Source organism: Fusarium venenatum (genome assembly GCF_020744135.1).
Source record: "Fusarium venenatum strain MPI-CAGE-CH-0201 chromosome Unknown EDB82scaffold_3, whole genome shotgun sequence".
Lineage (NCBI taxonomy): Eukaryota > Fungi > Ascomycota > Sordariomycetes > Hypocreales > Nectriaceae > Fusarium > Fusarium venenatum.
In genome coordinates, this window is record NW_027072131.1 from 6,883,697 (window position 1) to 6,908,908 (window position 25,212).

General features: G+C 49.0%; 6 protein-coding genes across 6 annotated transcripts; 2 read left to right on the forward strand and 4 right to left on the reverse strand.

Annotated features, from left to right (window-relative positions):
- On the reverse strand, positions 1-2,109 carry EDB82DRAFT_528024 (FAD binding domain-containing protein; the record flags this gene model as incomplete). Its single annotated transcript, XM_025728786.1, has 4 exons — positions 1-1,555; positions 1,613-1,850; positions 1,938-2,006; positions 2,076-2,109. The coding sequence occupies 4 exons, from the start codon at positions 2,107-2,109 to the stop codon at positions 1-3; spliced, it is 1,896 nt and encodes a 631-aa protein (XP_025583118.1).
- A 2,474-nt stretch (positions 2,110-4,583) lies between these two features.
- Positions 4,584-5,479, forward strand: EDB82DRAFT_275269 (uncharacterized protein). The gene has a single exon (XM_065607365.1). It carries the CDS (start codon positions 4,715-4,717, stop codon positions 5,258-5,260), a length of 546 nt encoding a protein of 181 aa, XP_065464229.1. The 5' UTR covers positions 4,584-4,714; the 3' UTR covers positions 5,261-5,479.
- Positions 5,480-5,904: 425 nt separating this feature from the next.
- Positions 5,905-8,149, reverse strand: EDB82DRAFT_528026 (uncharacterized protein; the record flags this gene model as incomplete). The annotated part of the gene is made up of 3 exons (XM_025728788.1): positions 5,905-7,767; positions 7,861-8,017; positions 8,094-8,149. 3 exons carry the CDS (start codon positions 8,147-8,149, stop codon positions 5,905-5,907), a joined length of 2,076 nt encoding a protein of 691 aa, XP_025583120.1.
- Positions 8,150-10,871: 2,722 nt separating this feature from the next.
- EDB82DRAFT_431969 (uncharacterized protein) lies at positions 10,872-14,976 on the reverse strand (the record flags this gene model as incomplete). Its single annotated transcript, XM_065607709.1, has 4 exons — positions 10,872-10,980; positions 11,485-11,730; positions 11,781-11,837; positions 12,002-14,976. The coding sequence occupies 4 exons, from the start codon at positions 14,974-14,976 to the stop codon at positions 10,872-10,874; spliced, it is 3,387 nt and encodes a 1,128-aa protein (XP_065464230.1).
- Positions 14,977-19,920: 4,944 nt separating this feature from the next.
- On the forward strand, positions 19,921-21,949 carry EDB82DRAFT_275537 (amino acid permease/ SLC12A domain-containing protein). Its single transcript, XM_025728791.2, has 2 exons — positions 19,921-20,538; positions 20,593-21,949. The coding sequence occupies exons 1-2, from the start codon at positions 20,036-20,038 to the stop codon at positions 21,782-21,784; spliced, it is 1,695 nt and encodes a 564-aa protein (XP_025583122.1). The 5' UTR covers positions 19,921-20,035; the 3' UTR covers positions 21,785-21,949.
- A 20-nt stretch (positions 21,950-21,969) lies between these two features.
- Positions 21,970-24,042, reverse strand: EDB82DRAFT_509759 (amidase signature domain-containing protein). Its single transcript, XM_065608826.1, has 6 exons — positions 23,770-24,042; positions 23,695-23,716; positions 23,633-23,640; positions 23,313-23,577; positions 23,071-23,265; positions 21,970-23,026 (listed from the first exon to the last, which is right to left on the reverse strand). Exons 1-6 carry the CDS (start codon positions 23,982-23,984, stop codon positions 22,115-22,117), a joined length of 1,617 nt encoding a protein of 538 aa, XP_065464231.1. The 5' UTR covers positions 23,985-24,042; the 3' UTR covers positions 21,970-22,114.
- Positions 24,043-25,212: the final 1,170 nt, after the last annotated feature.

Below are 25,212 nucleotides of genomic sequence, written 5' to 3' on the forward strand. Positions count from 1 at the left end.
CTAAGGCTCGAGAGTAACCTCCTGGCCCTTGACGCGGCCGATGACCTGCTGGGGCGCGTACTTGGGGATGACCTCGTCGTCGTGCAACATCTCAAACTCCTCGGTCGCGTCGCGGCCCATGAAGTTCAGGATGGCCTGCACGCCACCGGGGTGCTCCTCGAGCCAGTCGCTCAGGTCCAGGACGACACCCTTGACGACGACCCAGACGTTGTCCTTGGTGTTGTGCTCTGCGATCTCCTCCATGGTGTACTCCTTCTCGGGAACCTTGAAGGCCTTGGGGTCGTTGGGCTTAGCAGCCTTGGCACCATCCTCCTTGACGGGGTTGGGACCGGCGGCAACGCTGGCGTGCTCGTCGACCTTTGAAGGAGCTCCGGAGCCTGAAGAAGCGGCGCCAGGAGCACCCCAGGAGACAGTCACCTGGTTGGGGATTGAAGGATCGAGGTGCAGAGAGATTTGACCAACACGCTCAGCGGCGCTGCCAGCACTGCCCTTAAGGGCGTTCTGGAAGAGGTAGTTACTGGCAGTGTCACCAGCAACACGACCGTAGACAACACATCCGAGAAGAGAAGAACCACCCAGACGGTTGGCACCGTGGACACCACCAGCCAACTCACCACAGGCGTAGAGACCGTCGAAGGGCTGCTTGTCCTGGTTGAGGACCTGGGCCTTGTCGTTGATCTCAATACCACCCATGGTGAAGTGGAGAACGGGCTCCATGACAGCGACGTGGAAGTCGTCGTCAACGTTGACGGGCAGGTTGTGGAAGAACTTCTTGCCCCAAGGGTCCTTCTGCTTGCCGTCGGCAATATCGTTGTATGTAGAGAAGGTCTTCTGGAGGTGCTCGGGGGTGCAGCCAATCTCCTTGGCAAGCTCCTTACCAGTCATCTTCTTCATGAGACCACGGCCAGAGTAGTGGCGAGTGTGGAAATCAAGGACCTTGGAAGCCTTGGAGTTGAGAATAAGTCGGATAGGGAACTTGTCCTTCTTCTTCTCATCCCACATCATGCCGGAGACGTAGTCACGGTGACCAAGCTCATCGCAGAATCGGTCACCGTCGGCGTTGAGCAGAAGACCACCCTCACCACGGAGAGCCTCAGCAGCGAGGAACTTCCACTTGGAGCCGGGGTCCTTGGGGTCAACGAGACCTGTGGGGTGGACCTGAACCTTGTCCATGTCGATACCGTTACCACCGATGGCCATAACCATCTTCTGGCCGTCACCAGTGGCGTGTGTGCCGTTTGTGGTGGCAAGGCCGTAGGTGTCGGGGCGGTGCTTCTTGAGCAGAGAAGAGTCGGAGAAATCAGCGGCGTAACCACCAGTAGCGAGGACGACGGGGCCATCGACAGAGACAATCTCGCCATTGTGCTCGTACTTGACACCAGTGACCTTGTTACCCTCCTTGTTAAGCTCGGTGACGCGAGCCTTCTTGATGATCTCGACGCGGCCGGGTTCGCTCTCGGCAAGCTCCTCGAGGCGCTGCATCAGGGCGTAGGTGATGGCCATACCGGGGAACTTGGCATCGTGTCCTCGGTGGGTTCGGGGCTGGGAGTGACCACTGTGCAATTGTTAGCAGACTGTCTTTGATTTATAGCCGATAGCGAATTGAGCATACCCGAGACGAGAAACGAGAGTGAGGTCGAGGTTGAACTCATCCTGAAGCCACTCAACGGCAGCAGCAGACTTGTAGGTGAGGACCTTGATGAGGTCGGGACGGGCCTTGTCACGGGCAGACTTGAGAGTATCATCGTAGAACTGCTTGACGCTGTCGGGAATGCCAGTGTCGACTTGCGTTCTTGTGAGAGCACCGTTGATACCGGAAGTAGCCTTGGTAGAGTTTCCACCGAAGAAGCCTGCGCATGTTAGTCAAGTTGCGCGCATGGGACCAAACCCAGGCGCTCAAATGCGCCGAGGGCTATCGGTTCGGATCGGAGACTTACCCTGCTTGTCGAGGACAACGACGTTGCCGCCAGCCAGGTAGATGGTGTGCGCAGCAGAAAGACCAGAGACTGAATACGGGTGTTAGTATGGGATGATTCGGTCGCGTGGAGCGACTTTGAGCATCATTGTCAACTTACGGCCACCGCCTACGACAATCACTCTAGGAGCCATTGTTGTGTATGTGTATTGTTATGTGGAGGGTATACGAGGAAGAGAATGATTCAAGACACAGCAGATTAGACTCCCACGCCAATGGAGAATAATACAAAAAAGAGAGAGATGGAGATTGGAGGTGAGAGTGTGGATGAAGGAATTAAGAGAACAAATCCAAAAAAGAAAAGGTCGGGGAAAGGAAGAGAGGATCAAGGACAAGTCTTATTTAGTCGATGCGATCCATGCGACTGGACTGGACGCCCACAAGGCCGAGGGGCAAGATCCTTGGCCTAAGGCGCAGAAGCCGAGGTCGAACCATGACCATCCCCATGATGACCTAGCGAGCGAGCGCGTGCAATCCAACCTGCCCATCCATTTCTGACCATCTGAGCTTAACAATGATAGTCAATCATAAGAATTAGGTACTTAAAAGATACTACAGACTGCCTTGAATTATAGTTTGACACTGTATATCTACTTTACTGCCACTCTGAATTGTTATAAAGTCCTTCCTATTGTCTTGATTTTGTCTGTTGCGAACAAATACTTGCGGGGAGTACCAAATAACAGGCGCAAATCAGATGCTGGCATTTTCTCAGCAGGTCCAGTCCAGGATTGTTCCCCGGAAGCGGCTCTCATACCCACTGAGACTTAGCGTCCACCCGCCTGTATCCACCCCCGCTACGGGCTTCAAGATTTGGGGATTGGGGGAATACTTGGAATATTGGCATGGCTTCATGTTGTTGCTCAGTTGGGTTAGAGAGAGACTGAGCTGTTATCCAGCCTGGTGAGCTGAATGAAAGGTACTGTTCAGTTATTCCGACAGAAATTCTCCAACATCGCAGCCCTCGCCGTAAGCTACACCGAAACACCACCCGCTATATCCCCGGCGACCGGGCAACCCACCGACTATGGCCTCTGATGTGCCGAGGTCTCCGCTACTCTAGGTGATGAGGTTCGTGTGGGGGAAGCTAAGGAATAATTCCTGACTTGGCAGCATCACAGTTCCTGTTTCTGGATTGTGAGCAGGGTCGTGTCGAATACCATCAAGTGTTTTGTCATGATAACACGTGGTATTGACCAGGCGTTTCACTATACATATGCCATATTGCTGATGCTCTGACAATAGCATGAGCATGTGAGAAAGTCTTCTCCTCACTTCTCTGTCTTTGATACCTCCAAAACCACCAATCATACCTCCCTTCTCCAAACCCCACACAACCGGACTTGTGACCGACCGCCTCGGCCAAGTAACCGGATACCTGTCAATGGCTTAATGATGCTTCTTGAGGAGGACACGTGATATAAAGTGGCATATTCCCCAGACTAACGAGAGAACAAAGTGCCGTCCAGTTTTCACATGTTTCTTCCCGTTGAAGCATGCACATGAATCGCTGCATCTTTGATCATCCTACTCCATGACGCCCATGCATTTGAGCATGCCGCCATTTTCCCCACGTTCATGATTAAGGTGCAATAACAAACATTCTTCAAGAGGCTTGTGACAGTCAGATCTGGTCAGCTGGACTCGTTTTCTTTTTCAAGGCTTACTATTCGTCTTTACCTCAGATCAAGTCAAGAAAAAAAGCACGTGAAAGTCTTGCCCTCCTGGTTTCAGTTCAGTCTTTGCCGCTGAAGCGAGACACTATACTTTTTGAGTTTTCCCCGGATTCTACACGTGCATCATCTGACCCCAGACTACGCCACTTCTCACTGCTTCGTTTTCCTCGGCCATTCTGACTTGAATTCTGGGGATGAAGCTGACTCATCCGGAACTTTCACATGTGAATGTGAGATGAATTAATGCAACTTCATTTTGGAATAGCCTAAAGGTCCAAATTGAATAGCATGAATTGACTTGTTAAGTCCGTCTTTTTTGCATTTAGCGGTCAACCTTTCCAATATCCTGGGGTCGTAGTAAAGACATAACGTCGCCGTTATTTTCGACATGAATGCGTATCAGATTGCCTTGTTGCAAAGTCACAAACTATTTTACGGCACCAAAGCAACACCAGATGTTACAAACGTTGAACTGTTAACGGTGAAAGCAAAGCCACAAACGAGTTTTACACACCAGAATAGACTCGAGCATCTCGTGGTCGACTCCAGGAGAGAATGCTGCGCGATCAACTCTAGCCTTGGAAGATGCTGTATTGTTGGCAGATAACACAGTCTAAGGCTAGTCAATATCTATTGATCTCTCATCTGTAATGAATATAGTCCATATAGTCCATCTGTATTCTTTCTCCAGGACCCTTACCCCGATGGAAGGATCTGTTCCAAACACGGCCTTCTCAAGTTGTCCGGAAAACAATCCACCTTGACTTGGCATGTTCCGTAACGATGCTTCCCACAACGCCATTGCCAACAATCCTTTTTAGGAAACCAACCGCCGTCCTTTCCAGCCAAGTGGTATCAGTATTCTTCAATGTATCGCAATTACTTCATGTGTGTGCACTGCAGACGACGACTCTTCCATCCTTGATTCACTTCAACATCAATGTTATATGATTGGCCTACTCAGACCCGCCCCACCTCCACATGATTTCTTCCCGCATCACGTCCCTCCTCTCATGACGTACATTCTTCAGTATCACTTCAATCCTACATCACCATCAGCAACATGAAACCTCTTATCGCCCTAACAGCCATACTAAGCCTCGCAACATCCTCACAAGTCCCTCTCAACGGCCATCTCCCTATAATGCCTTCCTCCGACTCCCCTTCAGTCCAACCCTCCGTGGCTCTCGGCGACATCCTAGGTTCCAACCGCGGCCTTACATCCTTCTCTTCCTTCGCGCGCATGCAGCCCTCCACCGACACGCGCCTCTCCGACCTGTCCACCAACACCACCGTCCTCGCGCCGCTGAATTCGGCCGTCGATGCGCTTCCGCGCAAACCGTGGGAGCAACCTGCTGATTACGATGCGTTTGGCGCGGATGCGTACGAGGGTGATGGTGGACAGGATCGTGCAAAGGAGAATATGAGGCGCTTCGTGGAGGCGCATCTCGTGCCGGCTAGTCCGTGGCAGAAGGAGGACAAGATCAAGACCTTGGGCGGTAAGGAGGTTTGGTGGGTTGTCAAGGATGGGAAGAAGGTCATCATGCCTGATGAGGTCGAGGTTGAGCGTGTGGCCAGCCAAGTTGGTAACGGAGAGCTTGTAAGTTGATTGTCATTGATATGGAGGGAAATGCTAATCCGGTTGCAGTGGATTCTCAAAGGAGTTTTGAACTACGCTTAGAATTGCGACAACACGAGTAATGATAGATTAATGATTATTGTACACAGCTCAGCAACAAGCCAAATACTACAGAAACAGGCTACAGATGCTTCCTTACAGCACCCAGCGTAATAGAGATAATGGACTTAGGGTTTAAAGACAATACCACAGCTCAATCTGAAGCTGGTTCACTCAGTATATTGATTAGGTCAACATATTCGTCGCCGGTATCATCTAACCATACTCCCGATCAAAAACAACATCCAGACAAAAACAGATTAACAAATCACAAGAACACCCGCAACAAACTTCTTCCATCTTTTCCATCATGCAGTGTGTTCGAAACATATCAACCCAAAGCATGGTTCTATTTGCACACCAAGAGACTTCAGGGCTGTGGGCCCAAAAAAGAAGAAGAGAAGCGGAAACACAGGCATGATTGCCTCGTAAACAAGAGACTGAGGCCATAGATAGACACTGACTAAATTGATGACGTTTCATGACTGACATACAGAGGCCAGCCTATGATGCCCTGTCGGTTGAAGCGTGTAACGGAAAGCACTTTTGTTTGGAGAGTAAACGACGAAAGACGATCATTCAATCTTGACCCTCTTTGCGTCTGACTCCTCTGTAGCCTCACTCTGGGCTGTGGCTCCCAACTCGGGAGTCTTTCGTTTCGTAGCAGTGGAGCCGCTTATACCGACACTCAAGTTTTGTGACGAGGTTCCATTGGCATTTGACATAGTCTCCTTTATTTCCTTCAAGATGTTGGAATTTGCATTTGGCGTCGTGTTCAAGGCATCATCTCTGAGGAAGCTAGGCCCTGAACCAACAACTGGGGTTGCAAAGTTCAGCGGACTAGGCAGCGTATTACTGTCACCTCCCCGGAAGTTCCAGTCCGGATAGAAGCTACTTGGACTCGGCAGAAGTTCATTTGTCAAGAAACGTGATGGCAAGGCAGAGACAGGAGTTTCACCATTCACATTCTGCTGAGGAGGCGGCCGGGCAAAGGGATTTGGTGGACCAGTAGCACCTGCGGACAATATTGCTGACGCAGATGGAGAGGGAGGAGGAAGCACGAGCGATGACTGCGAGTTGTGCCGTTGGGGCACTTGTGTACTGGGTTCGGTAGGATTTCGCGGAGAGTTTGACTCGGCAGTTCGTGCGCTACCACCGCCTTCTGACCCGCCATCGGGAATCTGCACCGTTAGACGGGGACCACGCGGTCGGGCTCCACCAGGGCCGCCAGGAAGCTTTGCACTGTTTGAACGTGAAGGCGGCGTTGGTGCTGATTCCGGTATCGACGACAACGACCCAGTTCTCTTTGTATCAGTTTGCGTGCTTGCGCGCTGGGGCATGTGAGGTGACGATTTGGACGCGTCAGCGGCCCGGTTCAATGCAGCCACATCTATTGACTGAGAACGGTTTGCGGCGTTGGCGGCATTCGCAGCGGCAGCGGCAGCAGCCGATTCTGATTTGACAGATTCTGATGTAAAAGATGCAAGATGCTGTGACAAGATGGACCGGTTTTCTTCAATGGGCGTAAAGATACTGTGCGTTTTCCTTTGAGGCAGCTTTTTGATAGCGCTGTCCGTATTCAGTAAAGGCGGTTGAGGGCGTTCATGTGGTTCAGTCTTGATTTCTACAGGAGGAGGCGGCGGGGGCGGAAGATCTTGCAGGCGACGTTCAGGCTGGGGCGGCGGTGGGGACATTTGCGACAAGTTCGAAGTAGGATGTTGCTGATTCGGCTGAGGTGACGGTGTTGGACGTGCGGGAGCTTGGATTCCTTGAGACGGCGGCTGCGAAGTGTAAGCTGGAGGCATTGGCGAAGGCATCGGTGATCTGCGATCTTCCATATACGGTCCTTGTGGATGTGGCTGATGCTGCGGATGTTGTTGATGTTGTTGATGTTGTTGTTGATGTTGTTGATGTTGTTGTTGATGTTGTTGATGTTGTTGATGTTGTTGATGCTGTGGCATAGAGGGAGGCTGTTGGTGGTATGCATATTGCTGATGAGGAGCATGTTGAGGAAGCAAACCAGGAGGAGGATGAGGCGAGTTGTAGATCGGAGGAGTAGCCATATAATTCATTCCAGGATGTTGAGGACCAGGTGGAGGCGGAGGTTGAACCATACCGGGACCCATTCGGCGCATGTCGTTTCGTGATGTCGGTCGCGAGCCGATTGACGGCTGTGGAGTATGTGTTCGCTGAACAGGGTGTCCGGGATGTGCTTGGAAAGGACCGCCGCCATTACCGATAGGTGGTGAAGCTGAAGGTGTTTGATGTCGGATCTGAGGAAATGGAGCTTGGAGCTGTGTATAAGGATGAGGAGGCATCATTTGGTTCTCGACCACTTCGGGACCATGGGGAGGGGTACCGTCGCCTTCCTCTTCATCATCGTCATCGTTTCCTCCGTTAAAGTCGGCGGGACCTTTGTGTTCGCTTGGGCCACCATGCTAGTATCTGTCAGTACACCATGCAAGAACTCGTCGCACTTTCGCCCAATCTCCTGATCTTGGGATGCGACAGGCACTATGAAGTGGACTCACATATTGATATCGATGGATAAGCTCTCGCATATCCGCTGACGAATACTCGTAGAGCTTCTTGTTGTTGCCAAAGATGAAGACGGCGACATCGACGGAGCAGAGGACGGAAAGCTCATGGGCCTTCTTGAAAAGACCACCCTTTCGCTTCAAAAAGGTGCTGCGTGCGCCAGTTAGTCGCGAAACTTCCTGATATACGGGGCCAGATATTTAGGGGCGACCCAAGTATTACTTACACAGAGCGATTTCTGTCATCTTTGATCGCCTTGATCTCAATCTTTCTTCGTCCCATGTTGAACGGTTGTGCGTCTCAAGTTGGAGAAATGTGTCGCGTTTCCACGCGGGGAAGCTAAACGGTCGCGGCCAAAAGGACGATGAAATAACCGTCAGAGGCGCCAAGCAGTGGAGTAAGGTGGGAATTGGAACGGGTCGCGCAGATCGTCGAAAAAGAAAGGAGTCGACGACAAGTGGTCAAGTCGGAAGGTCGGGAAATGCTCAAGTCGAAGGTCCGGCTGTGGTCGTAATCGTAAGCGAGAACAAAGGATAATTAACGGCGTGCGTAATGTGGATTCTGCAGGTAGAGTCGCTCGAAAAGGGCGAAAAACGTCAAGTAAACGCTCGATGGGTAAAGCCGTGAGAAAGAGGAGCAGGTTGGGGTGAGATGACGGAGGCGGCTGTCGCGGTGACCGTAGAAAGGTAGTTTGAAGGCTTAAAAAAAGAAAGAAAAAGAGTGGGAGCGAGAGAGGATCTGTCGACAGAAGCAAAATGTGGTTTGGCTTGCTTAAAGCTGGGACAAGCCGAGACCTTCAAAGATGTGAGGTGAAAGGACCTCGAGGTCGTTGGAGACCTTTGTAACTCAGTGGTCGGCAACTGGTGGAGGGGTACCTGTTGCCGTAGCGCGTTGACGGTATCTCTTTAAGCTTGGCCTTTTGGTGGTAATTGGTACCCTTTTTAGCCTTGGGGAGAGATGAGAGGAAAGAACAAGATGAGTGACGCCGACATGCGAGTCGCGTAAATCATGAGATTCGTTGTGCGGGAGGAAGATGTGAGTTCCAAAAAGCCGTTGCGACAAGTACTTTAGAAAGTTTCGAAGATCCTTTACGCGACGCGCGACGCGAAATAAAGGTAGATAGATGCTGAAGTCAAAGATGATGACGATCTGGCGCTTGAGCTTCAAGTCGCAATTAAGGAGTAAGGAGCACACAATTGACCCCAAAAGTCGAGTTCATCAAAGACCAAGGACGATCTGATAGAAGGTCGATTGGGATGGGGCTGAATCTGGCTGGCGTCTGTGGTTGGGGGATGATGGGCTTTTTCTAATAATAGCCCAACGGATCGTGTTCACTCTAAATGTACTCGTGCGTGATGGAGAAGAGGGACTTGGGACGGGAAAACGGGAGTGGGATAAAAAAAAGAAATGGAAGCAAACATGGAAACTCGCGGGACCTCCTTGCTTAGCTAAGTTGTTTATGATAGGCTGTTTCCTACCGTACTCACCGTCGTGGTGGGCTTGGTGGGCCAGGTTACGGCACTCGAAGCCCTGGAACAGTCCCCTAAAAAAGGCACCAACGTTGACAAGACAGGAGAGTCAGGCCAGGGCCCTACCTAAAGCGGGCAGCTGTTAAACCAATCACCTACTTTTTAGAAACATCATCGATGAACACATTTCTTGTCATACTACGTTAATTTTTCTTTCTCCCTTGCTTTAAAAGTGCAGTCAATGATCTAGTCGTACAGTATTATATCAGCCTCTTAGTAGAGATGAATCACGAGTCTAAGTAGTTCTCTTTGTACGTCAGAAAAGGCAACCTCGAATGAATATCAAGGCTAAAGCACAACACAAATCATGAAACAACAAGCCCAGGGCATATCCTGGCTCATGTCAACGGAATCAACACGTCAACTAGAGCAAGCAAGGCTAAAGCATCCGTCCGTCTAGATTTCGCTTCCCATCTTTCCACACTTCATACGGATGGATGTGCCTAGTCTCCTTTGTTCCCACCCTTTTCACTGCAACTTCTTTCGTATTCGATTGCATCTTTGAGGAAATTGAGAAAGACTGGTGTCTATACTTTGTTTAACAGTATTTGCTACTAATTGATCATGTGTCCTATTGTAGATAAACTTGAAGCTTTCTTTGTCTTTTTAACTGTGGAGGGCCTGATAGAACCCTTGCGGGTAAATTGAACAAAGTCGAGTGTATCCATGATAACCAAACTCGTTCACCATATCAGTTCCATGTCTCTCAGCATTTCCGCTATCAGATGTCAGTGTTCCCTCGTGGTAGATCCGGGCCCTAGTTTAGTTTCCAAGCGTGATTTTCCTGATTCTAAAAATACAATTATGCATAGCAGCCTCACCCAGGTCATGCATGAAGCTTCCCCCCTCACCCTCAATCCCTACCACCCACCTGGCTATCTGGGCCAATTAACCCGGTTTCTGAGTGGACCAAGCGAAATGGGGGTTAATCTGCATTTTACATTTTGCCCACTTCTGAGACGTGAGAGGTCCAACTCCCCCCGTTTAACTTGAAGCACTACTACATTCTCTCACCTAGAAGCTCGCCTACGTGTGATAGACATCTTCACCGCATGTCATGTCGTGGAGCTTTTCGCTAAGCATCATATCACGTCGCATCAGTATCACGGGCTCAGCCCCCCGGGACGGCTAACTTCCGCTACGGGATGCATCAGAATCCTGCTGAGCCGAGCTCAATGCTCATCATAAACTTGTCGAGACAACGTGTCGCACATCCCCACAATCATGAAGTTGGAAACACAAACAGTATGCAAGTATGGTAGTTTGGATATTCTATTAGCAATGATAGTTGACTACCATCTCAGTCTCTCGGTATAATGCAATGCCGTCGTCGCTGTTGGTGCGGCCCTTTTCCATGAAACAATCCCCCCAACTCCATTCCAATGTCATCAACCAGTGTAAGTAATACAACCCCAAGAATAATAAACATGTAGCCGCTTTTTCTCCCTTTTGGTTCAATTCCCATTACCAGTCGTTTAAATCGGTGATCCAGCCGCGCCTCCGGGGGCGTTGTAGTTACCAAAACCTCCATGCTCAGCAGCGCCGTTGTCTGCCTTCATCGTACCGTTAAGCAAAGGACATAACCTTGAGTAAAAAGTTAGTAAAGGGTTTTAAAGAAGATATCTTGTTTGGTTTGGCGTATTCAGCGCCAGCCCTTCCCGTTTCGCCATTTCGGCGTGGGGTTCTTTTGTTCTCGTCGTATACGCTCGAGTTCGCGCAGAGCACGCTTGCGTTCTGCTTCGAGATCTCTTTTTTCTTTGCGCTGGCGCTTTAGTTCTTCTCTGACCTCTCTCTGCGCAGCTCTTGCTTCTTCTTGCCGCTTGGCTTCAGCAGTTCGTCCAGCCTGTCGCTTCGCACGTAGCCGCTTGACTCTAGCAGCCTCTCGCATGTGCACCGCTTCTCGTTCAGCACGCTCGGCTTCTCTTTCAGCAGCTCGTTGCTCTTTGCCTTCCTGGTCGGCAGCAGCTTTGGCCTCTCGAACCTTGTCCTTGTCGCACTGCTGCATAAGGATCTGCATCTGAGTCTTTTTCGTTCGTTGTTTCTTTGTCGTCCCATCCACTGAAAATCCAAGCCAATCATACGAAACACAGGGGGAGAATGAAACAAAAGGAAGAACTGGTGAAGAAGGGGGGGTCATACTTCTTGTTGGTCTTGATGTGGCCGACCTGGCCACAATTGGCACACTTGCGGGTTGTTCCAGTGGGGACCTTATCGCCATTGACACTGGGTGATCCGGCGTCGCCTGTGCTAGCCTTTTGGTGAAGCTCTTTTTGTTGTTCTCGAGCTTGTCGTCGGGCCTTGTTCTTTTCGAGTCGTTCCAGCTCCTTCTTAATTCTGCATAACTGTTAGCGATGATCATCACAAGGCCAAAAAAAAAAACATACCTAATGCCTGCAAGACGGTCATGGTCGGCATTACCCGTAGGGCGCGAGCTATATATGCTGTTGATAGATATACGTAAGCTGGTGCTCTGAACTCCAATCCCACAATGTCCATTTGCGAGCCAGGGGTGCCGACTCCGTATGTTCGTCGAGGTCTTCTGGATACGACACCCCTGTTTCGTTGTTGCTGGACTGTCCGGGTCATGGTGGGTGGGTGCACGTACTCTCTCATTTCAAGGTCCGCCTCTGTTCGCCGCTTCATATACTGCGAAATTACTACCGGATCGTGAACGATTTCGATTCGGCTTTGCGTGCTGCCATCGGGCATTCGAACGTCTCGAGTGATACGGATAGCGCGTTTCTGCTGTCGACTTGCGGAAGTCAAACCACTAATTTGGCTGGTACCGTCGTCGAACTGGGCTGGGGTCATTACTGATTGAACATTAAATCGGTCGTCTTCATCTTCGGTTACTGCGACGTCCTTATCGTCGTGCTCCTGGCCGTCTGACAGAGTTGTCTTTTGCTTGTCCCAAATTTCTTTAATACCTTCCTCGTACATGGCTTGCTGCTTCTTGACGTTGTATGCGTGGCCACCATTAGCTCGCTTCTCACGCTCCATCGCATCTGCAGACGTAGCCAGAGGTCCTTGAACTGCCTCGATATATCCTCCCTTCATGGAAGTACGAATGAAAGAGAAACCAAGACCGTGACCTGTCGGATCTCCTTCACCGTGAAGCTGAAGCATAGCTTTTTGAGCGCAGGCATCAATGAATGCCTTGGTCGTTTTCCATGGTGCCATCTTGTCAGCGAGAGTTTCTTCTTGTTTTTCTTGTTGCTTCTTGGCGCCCTTTGTAATTTTGCTGCCGTCATCATCAACATCTTCTTCCTCGCCTTCCGCGTCATTGTTCTGAACATCCTCTTCCAGGGAAGCATTTCGAGGGTCGTAACCAGCATCTTCGAGTTCCTTAATACCCAGCTGCATGGCATCAAGAAGGCAAACTTCCTCAGGCTTGATCATGGACCGTATTGCGCTCTCGTCTGGTAGTATCTCTCCAGGTTTCAGTCGCCACATACCCTTCTCGCCACTCTCTCTGTCATATTGAAGAAATTCTTTCAGCTTTTGACGATTCTGAGTGTCGGTAGAGTCGGCAATGTGCTTAGTAATGTCAGACAGTTGACAGTTGTCGGTGTCACTGTGTCTGATCATACGAAATGCGAGCATTTTCATCCTGTTCTTGGAAGCGTTCGTGACCTTGCGACTATGTGGGCCAGGAACTTCGACCGAGGGAAATTGTTGTCCAACAACATAAAGGTGATCAATTTTGTGCAGAAACCACCTAGAGCCTTGCTCTCCAGTGGTGCTGCGCACCACGAGAAAGTCGCTGCCCCTTGGATTGTGTTTGAAGACGGGAGCTCGATACATCTCATTGTGCAGTGTCGGTACAGTCTCTCCAGGGTCGACGGTACCGAATAGGGAAAACGGTGAGCGATCTTCAGGGAGAAGCATGCGATACTCTCCGAGATCCTGTTTGGGTAGCTGCTCGTCCTCGCTGGTGTCCTTTCGGCGGTAGTAATTGATCAAGCGGTTGCCCATACCAAAGCTACTGAGTACTCGTGGACGCTGCTCACAATACTCGTACAGGACAGCAGTAGAGTTGTCGTTGATGCTCAGATCCTTAGACTTGAGGAAGACCTCGTGTGCTTTACCTTTCATCATCTTGCGCTTCTGGTGCGCAGGCTTGTCAAACTTGATAATGTGACCAGCAAATTTCTTGTACCTGAAACGAGGACGATGGTACTCATCAGTTGTACCGCCAAGCTTGACCTTGTAATAAGGCCACGAGAGCTTGATAGCAGGCATACTATGCTCGACGGAGATATTGCCGAGTGTGGCACGGACTTTACTCTGGTGGTTCTCTTTCAAAGCTTCATATGCTTCGTCGTTGGAAATATTGAATCGGTTGGCGACACCCCTTCCGAGATTGCCGTTTGCCATGCGCGTTAACTTGTTGTCTGTGCGAGGTCGTTTTGCGTTTCGTTGAAGATCCTGCGTTTCGATAAGGAGGTAGGGATCGCTCAAATCCAGTTGAACACGCTTAGCACCTCTGCGAGTTGCGTCTTCGAAGTTGTCGAATGAAGGGGCGGCGTAACGGGGGATTTCTGGTAGGCCAAGCTTGAGCGTCTTGCGCTTCTTTGGTCGTGTTGGTCCATCGTCACCAAGGTCCATCAGGAACTCGGCATCCCATTCGTCATCTTGCTCCTCGAATGTTCGCTTTTGTGCTTGCTGCTTCTCTTGCTCGGCTGATTGTCGAGCCTCGAATTCAGCCTCAACTGTGGCAATTTGATTACCCCAATCTTCACAGGCTAGTTCAATATCGCGGAGGCTAAAGCCAGCAACCGTTTCGGAATCGGAATCTTGATCGAGATCGAACTGGACGTTATTTTGAGCTTGATCTTGTTCGTTGAGACCGCAGTAGACGAGACCTCTCTCCTCTGCCTGTCTAGCTTTGCGGCTGATGGTGGCAGTACCAGGGATGCGAAAGAGTTTCTCTTGATCGGGCGCGAGCTCGAGAGTAAGCTTGCTAGTGACAAGCTTCTTTGGCTTCTTTGTGGGCTTCTTTTCCTTCCAAGTAGCCTTTTTGGCTGGAAGGAGTTCGCTCCATGTCAGAATGTGTCCCTTCTTGTAGGCAGGCCATGTAGCTTTGAGTAGGTCTTCGACGGTTTCGGCGGGGGCGGGGATATCAGGGTCTTGGTTGTCGAGATGAGGTTCGGGGTCGAAGTTGATTCCCGGAAAGCTCAGGCCGACATCGGTAGGCTGGGTATCAGTGTCGGCATCACGAACATGAGGCGCAGGAGAAGAAGGGCCAAGAATGGGATCAGGCGAGGATGGACCCTCTCCAAACAAGTCATCTGCGTCATTACTGGTGCCTCCATCGTCCGTGAGCCCAGGCATCTCCATGGAGACGCCGGCACTTGGTTCTTCTTCAGGTAAATCATCGTCGCTAATGTCCTCGAAGTCTTCAGCATCGTCGGCCTTGCCAGTCTGGTCGAATTCTACGGCATCGAAATTGATGCCAGCGCCGCCGGTATCTTGGGAATCTCCGAGAAGCTTTGCGATTTCACGGTCATCGGCAGCATCTTGGGCTTTCCATTCGGTTTCGTCGAAGGAGGAGAATTCGTTTTCGTTTTCTTGGGCCATGATCGCGGTGTCGCAACAGTTCGTGTCCGATCGCTTTGGGGCGGCGGCAGGTTTATGAGTCCTGTATCATAATTTTCTCGCGTTTTCAGTGACCGCGCGTCGGTCGGATGGTGGCGGGTGGCGTGGAAAGATATATCGTGAATTTGTGAAGGAAATTTGTTGTCTCTAGTTTGATCACGGTTGCTTTCTTGAGGAGAGTTGCTGAGAAGGAGCGTGTTGTTAGCCAATCAAAGTAAATGGTCTGTGCGGGTAATTCGAGGTGGGGCAATATACCTGTGGCTCCTCTGAACTTATTGTCGTGAAGAACAATCTCTATAAAGCATGAGGCAATAGTAATTTTTCAAACTAGTTTGTCTGTTGTGGAAAACAGAGAAAGTGTTTTTCGTTTAACTTTCATCCTTGAAGAACGCGGATGGATTTGTCTTTTTATAGACGATGTGCCACAGACTATGATTCACTGACAGCGGTCTTGGGGTACAAAAATAAACAGCCTAAGAAGTCTAATCCAAGTAGCATAAGCTGCCTCTTCATTTTGTTCCTTATACTTCTAGCATCCCATTTTTTCTAATGCCCTGAGACAAAGGCACTTAAGCCAAAGTTCACGTTAAAGATAAGGACTTTTTTCAGCAAGGAATTATCCAGGCAGACCAGAAGTCTTGATCAAGATACACTATCAACCGAAAGGCCATGCTATCTTCTCTTGTGTAGGGATATCAGTAGAGAGTTCTAGATAAACTTTCGTAGATAGATGGACGCTCTGCTTGACGTTTCGATGCATCATCAGGCTCCGCAACCTTGCCTTGTGTCTGAGTTTCTAAGACAACCCTGATTAATTATCGCATTTGCAGATCGGATATTTTCTGGTCCAGAATGTGCAATTATTCTCTGTTCTGTTGAACTCTCTGTATCAAATCTTGGCGCGTTGGTTACCCTGGACTTGATCATGTCTCCAAACTTTAGCCAGTAACATCTACCCATACTGTCAGAGAAACTGAGAGCCTTGGAATCCTGTTCCAAAGAATAACAATAATGGTTTCATAAATAATCCACTGGTTTGTGGTAGCCAATGAGTAGTGCTCAGTCATTGTGAAATGTCCACGTCGGAGCATGTCGAGGATGGAACTGACATACCCGCGAACTTCTTGTACGTGTCTTTGCATAATCTTGGAGGTAAAGTAATGTTCTTATTAGAGATGGAATAGAGTTTTCCATGATGAGAACCATGCAGATAGATAATTGCCAGGGTTCACTGATGCTGAAAGATGCTTTAATGTGTCTGTTACATGAAACACCATGCTATTTCCTGTTCCTCTCCGTCCTCGTCGGCTTGAAAGCCTCTACTTGTCAGAAACAAACTAACTTGCCTTGTTAGATCAAAAACAAAAGGTAAAACGTGTTAATGTCTCTAAATTGGTTTAAATAAAATAGACACTGTCTTGTACACACTATAGTGTTCAGTCGTACGGGCAGCAGAAGTATAGATAGAGTATAGGGTGTCGTTATACTCGTGGACAGTCATAGAGAAATGTTTAGCTATTTACAACCACACTATCTATGGAAAAAAACAAAGCCTTGTGACCGACAGTCTTTGACGTGTCTTGATATTGATAAGAATATGGCCTTTTTGCTTTGACCAAGTCATCTCTCCTCAGCGAGATTGCTCCATAAGCCCGAGTATCTTGCATGCAATTGAAGCCTCGTCTGGGGGCCAGTGACCTCTAATTCGAATCCTCTGTCCTTTCGAAGCACTTAGATCCACAAAATGAAGCAGCCATGTCGACTGTCCTGACAATCTGGGGTAAACTCGCTACCGTCCAAAGAGTAACAACCGCGCTATGCTCTGAAAAAGATAGTGCACACAATGTGGAGATGACTTCTTCACGTCCCCAAACACAGACACCACTCTGCCACACTTCCACGTTACAGAGTCCCCATATTGTGCCACTTGCACAGCCGTGTTTGCCTTGGCAGATGCCAAGTTCACACGAGGTATCCCTGCTCGAGACCCTCTTGGGCGTGAATCCCCCGCAATCTGGGGAAAACACACCATCGTGAATTGTGGAGGGCTAGTGTAAGCGCCTCAAGCCGGGCGAGATCTGGGGTACACTAACGTGCTTGTTTCTTGGGGAGTTGCGTTTCCCAGGGGCGTGTTTTGTTCTCAAGTTAACCGATTGAAGCATAAGCTGAATCCTCGTCGTAAACACCGACCTTGAGCTTGGAACTTGGTCTTTGCGCTCTACTACGAAGCTCTGTGTGGGAGAAGGCAAGTTTAGCCTATAGGCCTATAGCGATAGCATTAGCCAGAGAGACGGGTAGACTCTTCTTGACCTATCTTGGTAGCATCGCCGTGAGGTGGTTGACGTGTTGGATGCGGAGTTGATGGAGGTTTCTCGGGATGGCGTTCGCCAAGTGTCTCGCTTGTCATTCAGGCACCTTATTATTGCGATTGTGGCTGTTGGTATCGAGTATCTACTCCTCACCTCACGATAAGACTAGCTTCCATTATCATGTAGTGAGACAGATGTTAAAGGGATACCCATGGATACGGAGTCTATGCCGTTAGCCCGCCGTCGCCCCGGGGAAGAGGCAAAACTCGCCAGTTCTTACCCGTCCATGGTGACATGATACCCACGACGTTGATTTTGAAAAGTAATTTCGAAAGCTTCAGCTTAAAGGGGCGAAGAAGCTTGGGCTATTGAATAGGTTGCAGCACAGATCAAAAGAGCAACAAAGACCTATAACATGCAACCACCATGATACAGCACATCCAATTTACAAAACTAAGTGTGGAGAAATGGTGCTATTGTAGCGACTCTAGCATAGAAGCGTGCCGACAAGGGGGATTTTGAAGTTGGGGGGGGGGCATGGCATTATTTACGCCTGGTTTCATTTATTCCGTCACCGTTGAGGCTAAATTTAAATGTATGTCGTGCAGTTAATTGGTTCATAAACGGTTCTGTCAACGTCCGCCATAACGCCCGCATATGTCGTCGCGGGAGATCATCATTATCACAACTGTTTACAGCTCTTGAAGCTGCAGGAAGAGATCCTGTGGAAGTCGAGTGCCGTGTTGGAGGAGAGATGTCTGGGACCCACCACGCTGGATATATCACACCTACCTGTTTAGGCCAAGAGGATGTAGTCTAAGAGCGGCGTAGTACTGGGATCGGATGGGGATCGGACGAGTTTCCGATCATGTGATCCGAAAGGAATGTGGTATGATTGGGATCTTGCATATGATGAGGTCTCACTGAACAAACAATGAAGCTCTTATCTTTGTTTCAATTTGTTCATGGTTCTAGATTTTGATGGCTCTCAAGCTTGACTTATCTTCGTATTGTTGGTAATTGATGAAGGGATGGCCGAGATAAGTTTGGAGCTAATATTGAGGCTCAAGATAGCCAAATGATTCCCTATTGGATTGTTTGTGATAGAAGCCATATTCGAGGGATTTACATGGGATGGTCAATATCAGAGATACCGTCTAGATGGAACAGCTCAACTGTCGTATCGTTTACCCCTTGTAGCGATGACAATTAAAGCACAATCTCCAATAGACTCGACGATGATGCGTGTCTCGTTAATAGTTGCCTTTTTCTTGACGTGCTCTCAAGGGTACGTAGATAATCCTAGGGCGATAGATGGCCTAGACTCTAGGACTATACCACTTATAGTCAAACCGATTGCTGAGCAAAGCAGCATGTAATAATGAATTCGCCGCGTTATGATCGATTGACTTTGGTCAATTCACTAGCCGTATTTTATGATCATGATCGAGTAATTGCCACTGTTGAGAACAAACAAAGTTTCCTTTCTTGGCAGCTGGACGAGAGCCGAGAATCACGGCGGATTGTTTGCGTTTGTTTGTGTGTTTTGATGATCGTCGGGTTGTTCATCCGAGAGCTTCTAGATGTTTGTAATGGATGGATTCGATTGGAGTCTCTTGGAGAAGAAGAGGGTGTCGAGCTGCGGAGAATCCGTGAGGAGAGGGTGACTGGGTGGTTAGAATGAGGAGAGCTGAGGGTGAGGGCAAGGCTATCGCGGTACATGCATTCTGTAAGTTTAGTGACTTGCAGGGATCGGCATGGATTAGACGGAGTGTTGGTTGGTGATGATGGCCAGATAAGAGAGACATGTTCATTACCTAGCTACTTTGTGCTACATGCTCCGAAGGTGAGCGATTTTGGATCCTGGTCAGCTTGGACGTCATGATCACTGATTAACCAGATAACAAGACCCATTTAACTTGTGTCGTTAGATAAATGCCAACGTTAGTAAGTAGAGATGTAATCGCCCCCGTTATCATGGTTTTCTTCATAGTCGATTGATCACTTTGTTTGTTCCTCTCTCACATGCCCAACGCCTCAAAATTACACTTCAGTTAGTCCAACTCCTCCAACCTGGTCCAGACCTGAACTGGACAGAACTAGACTGTTTATGGGTATAGTTGTCGATATCGTGGCATTGGCTTTAATGGTCAGCGACGTAGCCTGTACTACCCCAGGACTTCAATAATCAAGTCTGTGACCTTGGAGAGGGACCCAATTATACTCGAGTTACACCCACCATTCTCATCATCAATCGAGTGCCGAATCCTCCTGTCTACCCGAGGAGCAGGGGAGTTAGTGAATGCAGTTTAGTGAATGATTAGTGAATGCAGCCTAACTCGGGCCCACCGAACTACATGTACCAAGAGCTTCCCCGTGGGGAAAGACCCTCACCTCGTCACCTTCTCCACTCAGCATCCGATCAAGGACTTGACACTATCACCAACACAGTCTAAGCTTGTCTCGACTGCAAGGGCCTGGACCATGAACTCGCTACAGTAGCCTCGACGCTAGACAAGCTACTCGAGATAAGCTCTCTCTCTACCCGACAACACCATGGTTGTATATGTACAATTGAGGTTGCTATCTACGCCTCCTGCTTCAAGCCAAACTATTTAACACCTCGTATTCCCTCTCCATTCCTTGTCTTGATTCTCTTCCCTCAGGCTCTAGTCTCCATCAACATCTTTCCTCTCTCCTCTCTCTCCCATTTCTTCTCCATCACATTCGCAATGTCAGACGACGAAAAGAGAAGACACTCAGCCTCCAAAGGCAGCGCTGTCGCAGGCGACACTGCCAGCATTCAGTATGGCATCGACGATAGCATGGGTCATCTCCACAGACGACTCAACAATCGTCAAGTCCAGCTCATCGCCGCCGGTGGCTCTATCGGAACCGCCCTCTTCATCTCCATCGGTGGAGGTCTCGCCAAGGGTGGCCCAGGTAGTCTCCTGATCGCTTACACCCTCTACTCCCTTGTTCTCGCCCTCGTCAATAACTCCATCGCCGAGATGAATACATACATGCCTATCGCTGGTGGATTTGTTCGCCTGGCTGGTTACTGGGTTGACGATGCCCTTGGTTTCCTTGCTGGCTGGAACTTCTTCCTCTACGAGGCTCTTATTATTCCATTTGAGATTACTGCACTGACTTCAGTTATTTCCTTCTGGAACGCTGATGCTCTGAACCCTGGCCCAACTGCTGGTATCTGCGCTGCAGTTATTATCTGCTACGGGTAAGTCAACATCATCCAACGCCCCTTACCAACTAATGCTGACCATACTCGCAGTCTCCTCAACGTCCTCGCCGTCCGCTTCTATGGTGAATCCGAGTTTTGGCTCTCGGGTGGAAAGCTCGTGCTTATCTTCATCCTCTTTGCCTTTACTTTTGTCACCATGTGCGGTGGTAACCCCCAGCACGACGCCTACGGCTTCCGACACTTTTCCAACCCCGGCTCCTTCGCTACATACCTCAGCCAAGGCGACAAGGGTCGTTTCGAGGGTTTCCTCGCCGCTCTCTTCAGCGCTTCATTCACTGTTGTAGGCCCCGAGTACATCTCAATGGTCTCGGCCGAGGCCCAGCGCCCTACATTTACCATCAAGAATGCCTTTAAGACTGTCTACTATCGATTCTGCATCTTTTTCATTGTTGGTGCTCTGGCGGTTGGCATCTGCTGTGCCTACAATGACCCTGCTCTCTATGACATCTACTTTGGTGCTGGTGGAACTGGCAATGCTGCTTCTTCTCCCTATGTCATTGCCATGACCAACCTTGGTATTGGAGGTCTCCCTCACGTCGTCAACTTCCTGATCCTTACCTCTATCTTTTCCGCTGGTAACACATATACCTACTGTGCTACCCGTGCCCTCTACTCCCTTTCTCTCGAAGGCCGTGCCCCTCGATTCCTGCGATACTGTAACAAGTCCGGAATCCCTGTCTATTGCTTCTGTGTTACCATGCTGTTCCCCTTCCTCTCCTTCCTTCAGGTTGCCAACGGCTCTGCCAAGGTCCTCGGATGGTTGATCAGCATTGTCACTGGTGGTGGTCTCATCACTTTTATGGTCATGAACATCACCTTTATCAACTACCACCGCGCCTGTGTTGCCCAGGGCGTCGACCGAAAGACCGAGCGTCCATACTACGGCTACTTCCAGCCCTACGGTGCCTACATCGCCCTGGTCATCCAGTTCGTCATCGTCCTCACCTACGGATACTACGCTTTCCGACCCAAGTTTGACGTTGAGGTCTTCTTCCAGAACTACTCTATGCAGATTCTGGCTGTCCTTCTCTTCGCTTTCTGGAAGGTCTTCAAGAAGACCAAGTACATCCGACCTCACGAGGTTGACCTGGTCTGGGAGCGTCCCCTTATTGAGGCATATGAGGCTACCTTTACCGAGCCTCCTGTTGGATTCTGGACTGAGATGGGCCAACTGTGCATGCCTTGCTTTTTTAAGAAGACAAAGAGATCTTCACAGGTTTAGGAAGTATTGCGGGTGCTTTTACGGGATAATTGTTCAATAGAATTATGACTGAATGATTATCATGCGAGTGTTATAATTTAATTGTTTAAAACACCTACTTGTGTCTTTGTTTCGTGTGACTATAGAAACAAACCATCCTGATGAATGAACATATGTTTCGGTCGCTAGTGGGTAGCAGAAAAAATGGCCTCCTAAGTCTTAGGGTATGAAAATAAGTAATCTAAGAACCATAGTCTAAGGAGCATAAACTAACCTACTGATTTCGTCTCTTATGCTTCCAGCGGCTAATGTTTCTGATACCCTGAGTACCAGCGAATTTGGGTAGAACTTCTACTGCTGTCGACTGCGCAAAAGATCATCCAAGATCTTACCAACAGCCAATACCTTCTCCTCCTCCACATTCCTCCCAACAATCTGAACATCCACTGGTAGTCGGTTCTGTGCCATATCATTCTTGTTCTCCTCCCAAAGCTTCTTGTTCCATTCATCCATCTCGTTCCTCGGTTCGCAATCCATCGTCACTTCAAGATCTCTAGGCTCAACCCTCCCAGCTGGTATGACCAAAGCTGTATAGTCTAGTAGATTCCATACTTTAGTGTAGCCTACCCATTTGATGCTGTTATGCGGCACAGCTGCGTGTGGTAAAGCTGGCGTTATGAGAGCGTCGACAACTCTACCTGTCTTTGACGATATGGCCTTGTTCCACTTTTCAAGATAGGCCTGTTGGAGTTGTCGCTTGCGCTTGTTGAGTTGCCAATACTCATACACGGAGATAGGTCTTCCGCGGTCGGTAAGTCTCTGGACAGCGGGAATGAAGGGTTCACCTCCTGCTTCAACATCGCGACGGATGTCTTCGCAGCCGTCGACAGTGAAGTAAGCGTCCATGACTTCTATGCACTCAGGGTGGAATTCGGGCTTCCACTCGACGACCTCGTGACCGTCGGCCTCAAGTGCTGCAACTGCCTCTTCGATCATTCTTGCAATCGTAGGATGGGGCTTTACGACTCCATCATCGCGAATGACACCAATTGTCAGCTTGCGGTTCAGGACATCGTCATAGACGTTCTGGCGCCATGGGATAGGGATACAACGACAGTCTTGTGTCCAAGGTTCCTGTAGTATGATTGCCTTTGTTATGTCATGGATGGACAACATGGAGCGCGCAAGTGGCCCGACTGATGAAGGGACATGCTCTTGCCCTTCAGTGGAAACTGGTGCACCAGTATAAGGGAGCCGGGAACTCTACATGTTGTCAGTTTGAACAAACAGGATAACGAGAGACGTACGCTTGGCTTAAAGCCATAGAGACCCATGATATGTGAGGGCATGCGGATGCTTCCACCCAAGTCTGTCCCGAACCCTACAATACTTCCTCGAGAAAACACCAGCGCAGATTCGCCACCGGATGAACCTCCAGGAGTGTATCCAGGGATAATCGGGTTTTCCGTCAAGCCCCAAAGAGGATTGTCAGTCTCAGCCCACTGCATACGTCAGTTACTGTCAGTTCCATATATGAAGCCGAGCTTACCATGATGCTTTGTGGGAGGTTTGTTTTACTGATCATGACAGCGCCCAACTTCTTGAGTATGTTGACCAGTACCGCATCTTCGGACGCTGGTTTGAAGGCTCTAGCTGTGTAGCTTAGAGTAGTATCATGGCCTTTGAAGTTGAACTGATCTTTCAAGCTGATCGGAATTCCGTGGAGAGGCCCTTTTGTCTTTCCTTCTGTGGCAAAATAGGCGTCAAGTTCTCGAGCTTGGGCTAAAGCGTCTTTAAAGAGAATCTCTGTGAGACTGGTGATGGGTAATCAGTATCGCAATTGGACTCGATAATTAGAGAGAGTCTTACCAGTTTGTCTGTAGACTTGTTAGCTAGAGAATAGTCATTGCTCAAGTATCGGGAAGTCTTACTCGTTTGTGTGCTTGAATGGCACTTCAATATGACCACGTTAACACTGACAACACAGACGTGACCAATTAACGCACCGTGAGATGTAAGCTTTGATAACATCCTCGCTTGAGTATTTACCCTTCTCTATTTCTCTTACGAGATGAGTGACTTCGTCAATATCTGTGATGGAGTTGTAGTGCTCCGTCTTGTTATCGGCATCTGATAGTTCGGCAGAGCTGAAAGCTGAGATGTCGTCTGACTGTCGCTGTCGCTTTTTAGCAACAACCTCTTCCCAATTCATAGATGTCATGGTTAATTTGAGTAAGAATTGATCGAGTCTTGGGTTTGGTGCAAAGTTGAAGTCATGTAGCCTATAAACTTGTACAACTCCGCATTATTGCCTTGTACTGGTTCGGATGCCAAACCCGATACCAGACCCGATCACAGACCCGAAGCCAGACCCGATGCAACGATAAATTGATCACCGCTCCACGGATATTGAAGTCATTATTGCTGTCACCTCCCTGTTCTACTTTCACAAAATTCCATGGTTGTAGTTAAACTGTCCTGGGGTAACTTGACTGTTGCCTTGGCCCGTCTTTATGTTACGATACACAAGCAACAGTTCACAACTCAGAACAGGAAACGATTCAATTCAGTAAACTCATCCGGTACCATTTGCGCTATGAACCTTTAACAACACCGGTTCTACCTGCGAACCCGTTTAGTAGTCCTTAGAGAGGCTCAGACATAAGCGCTTGCCAACTAGCGTCATTCAGAACGCTTATGATGTCCTGAAGATCAGTTAGTCCCTTGATCTGGCACAGGAAGTTTTGACCCATATAGAAAATGTAGTAGTTACTATCGAGTTCGAAAAGCGACACATGCTCGCCGGAGTTTTCCTGCGTGCTGAAGAGTGGCTTCACTATTCCTCCCAAACCACGTGAGTTGGCCTCGTTAGGAATAATACGTTCCTACATGGGTTCGCCACCCATTTGGTCGTAGTTGTTTGTCCAGTTGTTTGGGGGTTTGAACTTGTTCAGCTGATTAGTTATGTACATTGCCTAGATAGTATCGATAAGACTTATATCAGTATTTGTGACGCGAGCACCATCGACTTCTTTCCAGATTTCGCTCATTTTGTGTCTGATCGAGCGAGGTGATTTATATATAAAGTGAGTTACTGTGGTGAACTTGAGATGAGATATTGAGCGGAGTTGGAGTGTAGAGATCAGAGGGCTCTCAATGAGCCCTTATGGAGAGTCTCTTATAGTTATGCCGCGCTCATAAGAAAGAGCCATTGACGTCAGATTCAATCGAGATCTGCGGTACCTATATAAAAGCTGAATGAGGGTTTATTTGCAAACCATAGAAGCGTAACATCAAATCGTCAAATAACAAAGGGAGCCAGTACCGTCCATGAAGTGTCTCAGCTGAAAAACTGACATTACTGCTACGACTTCTTGTAGTCCACTTAATAAGACATAGTTTAGCCACTGATATAATATGAATCATGGGCTTGGATTGCGTAGAGAAGC